This window comes from Plectrocnemia conspersa, unplaced genomic scaffold (genome assembly GCF_051122295.1).
Source record: "Plectrocnemia conspersa isolate PC_06_02 unplaced genomic scaffold, ASM5112229v1 ptg000010l, whole genome shotgun sequence".
Classification (NCBI taxonomy): Eukaryota; Metazoa; Arthropoda; class Insecta; order Trichoptera; family Polycentropodidae; genus Plectrocnemia; species Plectrocnemia conspersa.
Genome location: NW_028277174.1, coordinates 5,461,846 through 5,472,540, shown reverse-complemented (window position 1 = coordinate 5,472,540; position 10,695 = coordinate 5,461,846). Strand labels below are relative to the sequence as shown.

Genomic DNA, 10,695 nt, shown 5'->3' with positions numbered 1-10,695 from the left:
AATATCAACTCGTGACTTGACTCCGGGTATAATTTCATAAAAACGCATTTAACTGATTGGTAAATCGATACATTGTCATCGGTTCTGTGTGTGTGGTAATATTTTTTGTTAAAAATTAGACCAGATCCGCGGCGATTACTTCACGTTCGCCAATTAAAAAATGTATATCTTGAAAGGGTCCATCAGAGATTCGATTGATATGAATTGAAAACCTGTGTCAATCTCGCGCTATCTGGCTAAAGATCTCCTTTTGTTGTGTTTCCGGTTCCAGATGCAAGAAGTCAACATTTCGCCGAATGGCGTCCGTAATCCAATTATGATTTTTGCCATGAGCGAATTTCACAATGGCCACTCAGGTATAGTTCTTTATTGTAATAACAAATCTAATTATAATGGGTTCTACTTTTTCTTAACACGACTAACATAATCAATAAAACGATGATGATGGTGTTCCTTATAAATCTTATTTTAAGTATTAAATTATTAATAGACTTGCTAGTAGAGTCTCTAATTACTCGAACCATCAACTACTCGAGTATCGAATATTACAATTTTAAAATACTCGAGTACTCGAGTACTTTCGAGTATTTACCAAATGTACCAAAATAGCTATTATTCAAATTCGTGCACATATAAATAAATAAATAAAATACTTAGTATGTTAATTTTTACAATTATTTTAACTTCACGAACATACTTTTTAAAAACAATAATGCAAAAAGTGTCTCGAATTTAATATTACTGCTAACCTTTGGTTTTATTATTCCCGTTATGGAAAAAACCCTTTCCGTTGCTGTTGATGTTGGTCTTATTGTCATTAACGCGTTGGATAAGGCTTCTAATTTATATCTGTTCGCTTTTTATAGATATAAAATTTTTTGAACTCTCTTTTTATGTTCTCTTCTTTCATTCCCTTCTCTGGTTTTCTCTTATTTCCTTCGACTATTGACAAACTAGCATTTTGTAATTCTTCTTGAATAGATTTTTTTTCTTAACAATATACAATATTCTACTCCTTCTGATTAATGCGAAGAATTTAAATCTATATCCTTCGAAGATGTATTTGGGTGAATCCCTTTCACTCTAGAGCTAAACGGTTCGCAAAGAACTGACTTTACTTTAAATGTCTTTAAAACACACAATTGTTTTGATTTATATTTTAAGCTGAGGGATCAGTATAAACAATGAACAACACTTTACGCTACAACTGCATGGTCATAAAACCTAATTTTTTTTGTTGATATTTCATATTGTTCATCGCCATAAATTAGATAAGTCGGGACTGTCGAACAGAAAACACAAAAGAAATTTCTCCGTCGTACCCACTAACATACGGAACGACGACCGGAACTATGCAACTATGGAACTATGAAAAAATTATACCTGATAGTAACCGCTCTAACTCGGGACTTCGGGCATAAACGCCAAATAAAAGCAAGACGTTAACCTTTACCGGACCGAGTTAAAGTTATTTTTGTTTCTGAAATATTTCAAATTTTTTTAATTTCGAGTATTAATCGAGTAATTTTCAAAATACTCGATTATCAAGTACTTGAAAAATAGACAAAAATACTCGAGTATCGAGTACTCGATTACTCGAATTGGAGACTCTACTTGCTAGTTTCAGATGCTATACTATACTAGATTTTATCTTGATTTTAAACATATTAATATAGATATAGATTTGACGTAGTTGTGGTTGTACGATTAAACTCTCATTATTTAAAATCAGAAACGAAGTGGTAGTTCTAGATTAAGTTATTGATTCAGAATTAAAATAAATGCAACACCATTTTCAGTTCTCGATCGTCTCGACTATTTTGATTATTTAAGATCCAGTTATTGTCTAATAAAAGTATTTTATTCGGGTTTTAAAACTAATAAAATTTGGCATTGTCATCGTTCTATAAATCGTATAATCTGGGGTGCGCTAACTGTTTTAATACATTTGTTCAACAAAGCTATTTTGGCACCGACCTTTTTCTTTGTCTGTGGATTTATGCAAGTGCTCTAGAAACTGTCAATGTATATTCTCTCATATACGCAATGTCGTTTGAAAAGTAATTTTTAGCAAACATATAATATTTTGTACTTGATAATACGTTAGCCCAATGCATTACAAGGGGGTAAGCACAATCAACAACTAAAACAAATTATAAAATTATATTAAATTTTAGTATGATCAATCGGAAATACAATTATATAAAAATCAATCATTTACATCTCCAAGATACGATAGAAATTGAAAAACATTATGGGATTTGAGAACAGGTTGATTATATATTAGTCAACGACCATAATGGTGTATTAATAATTTTTTGACATTACTTTATTGCATTTATTTAAAGCAACAACAACGAGAAGATATTACGCTGCTCGAAAATCGAAGAAAGTGCACATCGATGTTTTCGCCATGTAATAATGAGCATCAGAAAGGATGTTGCATCATATGGATCATGTGCTCTGGATAAACTCGATCGCAAGCTTATTCTCAATAACAAGTTTTAGTGATAACGATTGCATACCAATCGCCAAATGTGTGATGAAATTGTTAATACATACACACAAGTCTGCCACAATAAAGCGAGAGTTGAAATTCCAAATTGACGCAATAAAGCGACTGAAAGAAATGGTTTGTACAATACAATAATAAAAATAAAATACACAATATGATTTAATTACAGTGATTGTTTTATTGTCATGTATATGTAAATCAGATCTAGTTAGTTAAGTTAATAAGTTCAGAACCGGATATAACTATTGAGCAATAGAAATCAATGTGTACCTTAGAAAATGTTTAGAAACTCACATGTACACTCCTTGAAATTAAACATTACAAAATGTGTACAATTATGTATAATTGTATATGCGTTTCTCAACGAGATAAAAATATTTACAATCACACATAGGTGTAAAACAGATCTTTAAGCTCGATAAATTTCGCTTTGTTAATTAAAAATACATTAAGTAATATTTTTGCGACTTTTTACGAGGCGACTTTTGAAAAAAATAACTCCGATATGGTGCGAGTCAGTTGCAAGATCTCATTTTTTATTCACATTATGAATATTGAAACTGGCTTTGTGCATTTATGTCAACTGCGAAAATTCGATCGAAAAAAAACTGACACAGATTACGTTTCAATATTGATAACGAAGCATAAAAAATAAATTAAATAAATAAACGGCAATGAATCAAACGCATATTATATATTATTACACATTCATAAAAGTGGATGATTGTAATTAATTTAATCATAATATCCTGTCGTTGATCTGGTTAGTTGAGTGGACGATTTACAATGTATCACAATGAAACGATTTGAATGTTTTATTTTATAAGTGTTAAATAACAACCTTCCTTTAATGATTTTTGCTTTCAGATGAAAAGTGGGCGGATGTCAATCACTCGAGATAAAATATGAATACGTATAAAAATACAAATATATGTCGTCAAGGTTGTTCTCAATAAAATAACTAATCATTATTAGGCAACAATTATATATATTTTGGCAAAAAAAAAATATTTAAATGTTTTAGTTTTTTAATTTATCTATTTATTTATTTTATATTTAATTAAGATTATCATACCCTGACAGGCTACTCCAATGCATCACGATGGTCAAAAAACAATACAAAGTTTTATTTCTTTGATTGTGATGAGGAGAAGGCAGTCACCAGCAGTACTTGAAGAGACCAACAGATTCAAACGCGTCCCCACCGACTGATAATCCTGAACACGATCATCACAGCAAGAGGAACTGCCTCCAGACACTCGCTGCAAGACCTTCGAGGACTTCCCGCGGACATCATCCCTGCGCCAGCTTCTCCACCACCGCTCGGAGAAAACATCTCGCCATTTATCATCTGTCGCAACATGTAAATATAAAAAATCTCTAACTAGATACACTCACTGGCTATTAAATCATCACACCCTCAGGGTTCTCAAATAAAAATGAATCGTATCCATATGCTCTTAAAAATGGCATTGAGATTAAAGAATAGATAATGATTATAAACACAATATTCTAATAAAGGTATCTCAAGAACATTTTCTGAACTTTTTAGATTTAGTGGGAATATTTGATAGAAAAGCAATTTAGCAGAAACTTTTTTTTTATTTTTTCTATGCATATTGCTCATATGTCCATTTTGTTTTAAATTTACTCAAATCAATGTTTTCATTGAAATGTACTGAAAGGTTGTTAAATCTGTTCTGGGTCCACAAAAACTCACTTTTATCTGCGTTTTCGATAAAAAAAACTGTCCAATGAGGTCTGTTTCTGGGTGTTTATTTTGAATTAAGTCTGTGTTTCTTTAATCTCAATTGAAGAAATAAAGGAATGATTTCTGCATGTGCCACTGTAGCTTCTTCAGTTCTTCAAGATGCTCTTCGATGAGTTTGTTGATGTCTTGGCCCATGGCCTTGCCGAGGTTTTTTTTTAAAGACATAGCTTATATGTCGAGTCAATTTATTTGTATATTAAGACATAGCTTGTAAGTCTAGTCACTCGTAAGTCGAGTTATCATTGTATATGAAAAATTATTTCGAGCAATTTATCAGAAGCTGACATCATAAATTTTGCTTTTTTGTTTGAATAAGGGTGAATTTTCTGCATTTCCAAAAATCAGGAAATGATTAAAAATACGTTTTTAAAAGAGCAGCGAGACTGACTTTGCAACCCTTCAAAATAAAATCGAGAATTAAATCAGGTCCAGAAAAACCCAGTCTTCAAAGCCTTATTTAAGATCTTAGCTTTCAGTAACCTTGGTGGTTAGTACGGAAGACCATGTACAAGAAGCGACTCAGTGGAAGGCAAAAAAAATCGAAAACAGAATGGATATATTGCCGTCAACAATATTTTATGAACCGTCCAAAGTTTCTATTTAGACAGAGAATAGTAACATGTAAATCTGAATGATCATTGGTGTTTTAGAATTAATTTGCTGCAATTCAAGCTTTAAAAAATTCCTAATCATATATTATATTAATATTAAAAGTTACTAACCCTTTAATTTGTTACATTCACATTGTATACGTTAAATATATTTTTTAAATAAAAGTAGCCTTGAAGCACTTTGTATATCAAAATAGTACTATAACTCAGATCAGATTCTAACAGTTAACATATAAAAATAAAAATAGTTTAACACGCGCCTCGGTGTCACAATCCGATCAGAATTCACGAGCCCGTCGTTTTTTTGTTCAATATTAATCAACGCGTTATTTATCGAGTTTTGCGATTGTTTATATATTAATTACAACAATCGGCGTCCAAATGGCAATAAATCAGATCTAAAAATCGGAACGCACCAACCCCACCCACTCGAACGACCTCGTAAATCATCGGCAGATTAGCGTTCGCATTTTTCTGCGACACAACTTATGGACCAACGAATCTGGAGGGGCTGCACTGGAATTCCAATAAATTAAAATTGCACCACAGCTTTCGCAATACAATGGCGATATAACAATCGGGGGTAAGGCGGAAATAAGCTTTGAACGAGCTTTTTTCTTTATTATTTCTTAAAGCAAATTATTACACAATGCGACACCTTATCCGAGAGAATAAAAAAAACAATTGCGAAAACGTTTAAGACCAAATCAATGGTAATTAATAGCGAACGAGATAGTAGGCGCCCGAATTTATTTATTTTCATATCGATCGCATAGCATGAGACTCGTTTATCGCTTTATTAATGATATGTTCATAAAAAAAATGCTGTGTAGTATAGAATGCGAATCGTGTGTTAATCTGCGTTTCTTTATTTTCAATTAAAGACTTAATAAATTGGTTTATCGATCAAGGAAAAGCGTAGGCATCATATAAATTACTGGGCTTTATTTTTGATTTATTTTAAACATTTGATTAGTCATAAAATATATTTTCTATTAATACAATATGATGTTACATAACTTTATAACTTAAAAATTATCTAAGAATATGTATAATTCTGAAAATACATTTTTCCTTTCTATGTTACTGTCCTGTCGAAAAACCCATTTAGTTGATAGGTATTTTGTAGCCTATATTACATTATGCATTTCATAATATTTATATACATATGCTTGTTGATAATGCTTTCCCATACCATAATATTTCTTGCAGTTCTTTTTAATTATCAATCGCAAATCTTTTTACATATAATATCATATAGACAACTTTAACCCATTGAGCATCAAACTGTTTAATTTTATCAATACGATAGCTCAGTAAAATTGGTCTATGACTAATTCCCGAAAGATCCCATATAAATGTTTTTTATTTATATCATGTCAGAGAGATCGAAATTAATTATAATTAAATAATTAAGATTTTTTCAGTTTTGATTAATGGGTGAATATTGTTATATCGAGATAAGTCGTACATATTAGGTACAAACAAATCATATATGTACATATGTAAAAATATTTTTTTAATTATTAATTTCGTATATCCATTATTTTTTATTACGTAGTTATTAAACTTTTACGAACAAAAACAGCATGTTGTTTAAAGTGTCTCTGTTTAATGTTATTCAGTCTCTGTAATTTTTTTACAAAATCGTAAAGTGTTTTAAAGTATATACTATACAAATTTAAATATTATTGAATTTATGTACGATAAAAAGTTATATTCATACATCAAGTAATAAAACGCGTAATGCACTTAAAAATTGATTTTCTACTTCATTTTTAGAGACTAAAAATATTAAAATTGTATAAGAAAATACTAATGTTTTTCAAAGTTTTACATTACTATTTTACATACTATTTTACAGTAAAATGATATGGTTAAATTTTCAGCAATTTAAATATATACATAATCAGTAAATGTTTTTTTTTAAAAATTGCTTAGTTATTCGTAAATGAAACGTTCAGTAATATGAGAAATATATAATCAATGAATAATTATTATTGATCAATATTTCCTTCATTAACGCGCAGTAATTTTTTGATTAATGGTCAATAATACTCCGATTATTGAAATAAATATTAAAACTAATTTATTTTCCATTATATGTATTTATATTTAAAATATTATTTTAAATAATAATAACAAATGAAATCACTGATAAAATAAATACAGGCCATATTTAAGTCAACACTGTTATGTGAACTAGTGACTCTCAAGAATCTGGAAACATGACATAAAAACCTGTGACTTCCCAAGAATCGAGATTATTGCTAGCTTATCGGTAAAATATTTTTAATAAATATTTGTATGTGCAAAAGTTCAATGAAAAAATGATTTAAATTAATTATTTTTCCTATATTCATTTTTTTGTTTATTTATAACAATTTCAAATATATATTATTTAATACATAAAAAATACATACTTTTTTTGCTGGGCAAAATAAGATTTTAGAAAGACCAAGGTATATAGGGACGAATCAGATAAAATATTCAGTATTCCTGTCGTTAAAAATTCTCGCTTGCTTTCTGTTGATGTTGACCTTATTGTGAGCAAATTATTTTATAAAATATTTAGATTTTGAGTCTGTTCTCTGGTTGTTTTAAACTTTTTAATTCATTTCATTTAATTCTTCTTCGATTATCAACGTCATATTACTGAAATCATCATCATTATTCTCTTTATTTATTATTTCAATATCTTAATTATAAAAGAGCCATTCTAATAATTCTCCTATTTTATTCATATATATATTTTGCAAACAACTTCATAAATTATTATTTTCATTGTCAAGATAGTCATAGTAGTATACATTTTATTTCAGCGCTGCAAATATTTTAGTAATAAAATTTGAGATATTTCAGACAAATTTTTCAATAGAAAATCAGAAAGTTTTAAACTTCTGTTTAATTTTAATGGCACAATACCCGAAAATTCCCGGGTTGTTTCAACATATAATTGAACTCATTACATCATGAAAAATTATTCCAATGACCATTTTAACTTATAAAAAAGAGTAACAACTCGTTTTGACAAAAGGTCTAATGACAAATAAAATTCGATACCACAATTGCATGACTGAACAAATACCCTATTGGCACATCCACTCGTGAACCACCAGAAAATATTAGTTTTTTGTGCGTAAAGCATTCAATAGACAATGTGTAATCTACCCCTTGCATTAACAACCTTGTAATTTAACTTATTCAGGCCGTGAATATATTTCATTTGCAGAGAACTAGACCGAGAGCGAAACAAATAACAACAACACACACAAGAGACCTCAGCAAATCATCCAGAGGACATCACTTCTCTACCAGCTTCTTCGTCAGCATCTAATCTACGAATTTCGCTGTGGTAAATTATACAACTTTACTTAATAAACTGTTACTGGCTTTCCCGCGACTATTTTGGTTGCAAATTTTTGCCTCAAAACTCAAAATGAGTAAAAATTTATTATAGTATATTTCTTGATTAAGCAAAAACTTAATTATCTATCTTGAGTATATTTTTTTAAATTCTATAATTATTTGGAAATTGCTTTTTAATGTAAAATAAGATAAATTTAATTTATATCTATGTTAATTAACATTAACGTACTTTAGAGATAATTTTAAATATATATATAAAATAAAAAATCATTGTATTTTAATTGATAACTAAAATACAATGACTTTTTATTGTAATGATAAATATATAATATTTATATAACTTTCTTACAATTAAAAAAAAAATCATTTTAATAATTTCTCAAATTGAAAGGATTCATTGCAATGAGATTAGCAGCTATAATAATTAAAAACTCATTTTGAACCGGCTAAGTAAAGTGCCATAATATGTTTAAAACAAGAACGAGTTAACTAGCTTTTTTTAAATGTTCCTTTGTAACTTGACAGGCGTAAGCCCAATGCGTTTTAACGGGGTAAATCTGTAGCGAGTAAGTCAATTAATCTACAAGTAAATATTAAATCCGCCAAAAATTATTAGGTGTATTATAATTTATTTTAATTGATGTCACTTTTAATAATGGCGCATTTTTATAAATAAAAATTGAGTCTGCTTCCGTGGCTCGAGCCCGTAGCCTTTATGCTACAAGTCAAAACCGTACGGACTACTCTACTCTGATCTTAAATATCTACTTTTTACTTCTTGGTACTTGATTTTCTAGCTAATTTGAAGTGTTAATCTAAAAGATTTTTTTATGGAAAAAAAGACAAAATAAGTAGTGATTAATTTTTGGTTGATTATTCGTATTCTAGGAGAGCTACATAATTTTAGAAGTAATTAGAGATGAAATATTTTTAATTTTTAAATATACTTTTATCATATTATAACTTAAAATAAAATGTATCACAATTTAAATAAATTCCAATCTTCAATTAAAAGCTGAAATCACTTTTGATTGAGCAAACCATTGCTTATTATAATCTCACTTAGCCGTCCTTTTTTTAACTCTCGCTATAATTTACCATTTTTAAAGTCTTCGGCCGTTCTTAATTTTATAAACTTAAAAAATTTATTAAACCACCCCAGATTTACACAGGTAATATAACGTAATGCAATAAAATCCTTCGCAACAGCGTGATATTGTTTCAAACGAGACACTTGTGTCGAGGCGTCATAACTTGTTAATTAACCGGTTTTGCATTTTTAACTCGCGTTTTGGCAATGTGTCCGAAATTGTATACGCTGTGAGTCATAAACACACCGGATGAAAGTGAGAACTAACGCACTTTTACGACGGCACGTATTTTTTTGCTTCATTTTTTTGTACCGCCGCATTCCATCGCTAATTGCTGTTTCTTGTATTAATTAACAAAATAAATCGTCCGATGCTTATCGAACGAGACGGTCCGGAAAACTATATGTTAAATAATATCGATGTGATGAAAGTTTTCGTTAATTTTGTTCACAAGAAATATGGAATCTCACTTGAATTTCGAATGATTAATTGTGATTAGAGATAATAACTCATTTCTAATTTGATTAATTATTTAAAAAAACATAGTGAATAAGACTTTATTATCAAATTCCATCACAAAAATTTGCTTATCGTAGAAAAACGTGAAACGACATTATTGCCAGAAAAAATGTGTTTCTATCATACTATGAGTCAAAGGATTAACAATAAAGTGCAGATCATTGTCAACTCTCGCAGATTGTAAACTTAATTGTACACGCAGAATTTGCTCTTTTCATATTTGCGGATGCCGAAACACGAAACGTGTCAAAAAAGCAGTGGCGTAGCTATGGGGTGGGGGGACGGAAGGGGCGGGCCGCCCCGGGCGGCACTTGCTTGGGGGCGGCATATTCGCGATGGAATCGTCTAGTGTAGTTCTAAACCCTGAATGCACTAAAATATATATAATAAGCAATTTATTATTTTAATAAATGCTGATTTTATGAACCTGAAAAAAATGTATGGCGGGGAGCATCAATTTTAAGGATCGCCCTGGGCGACACATACCCTGGCTACGCCACTGCATAAAACTTACATTACTTGAAAAAATACTTTTGTCCGTTTTCGATGCACCGCTCTCACTGCCCACTTAATCTCTAAATGGGTTTTGCGAAATAGAATAGCCGGAGAATTTTGCACCTAAAAAATTTTGTGAGGTTAAAAAAATTAAATATTATATTGCAATTTGAATAACCGGATATCGGTAAAAAATAACAAGGAACTCGTTTTTCTTAAAAAAAAGTGCCATAGTAAAAAGTGATGTTAATAATTGCAACAAAGGATGCACCTAATATTATTTGGGATTATTTTATTTTTTCTCTTTTAAATTAGCCATGTTAA

At 29.8% G+C, this 10,695-nt stretch overlaps 1 protein-coding gene across 1 annotated transcript; it reads left to right on the top strand.

The window, feature by feature from the left end:
• The first annotated feature begins 271 nt into the window (after positions 1-271).
• Positions 272-8,252, top strand: LOC148230415 (uncharacterized). Its single transcript, XM_088195572.1, has 3 exons — positions 272-356; positions 3,667-3,878; positions 8,130-8,252. Exons 1-3 carry the CDS (start codon positions 272-274, stop codon positions 8,232-8,234), a joined length of 402 nt encoding a protein of 133 aa, XP_088051698.1. The 3' UTR covers positions 8,235-8,252.
• Positions 8,253-10,695: the final 2,443 nt, after the last annotated feature.

What these genes read in the sequence shown, in the direction of transcription:
- LOC148230415 (XM_088195572.1), top strand. Translation starts at nt 272, where the DNA reads ATGCAAGAAGTCAACATTTCGCCGAATGGCGTCCGTAATCCAATTATG. An exon ending in ATTTCACAATGGCCACTCAG is followed by an intron (nt 357 to 3,666) that starts GTATAGTTCTTT and finishes TGTGATGAGGAG; the next exon opens with AAGGCAGTCACCAGCAGTAC. An exon ending in TTTATCATCTGTCGCAACAT is followed by an intron (nt 3,879 to 8,129) that starts GTAAATATAAAA and finishes TTTCATTTGCAG; the next exon opens with AGAACTAGACCGAGAGCGAA.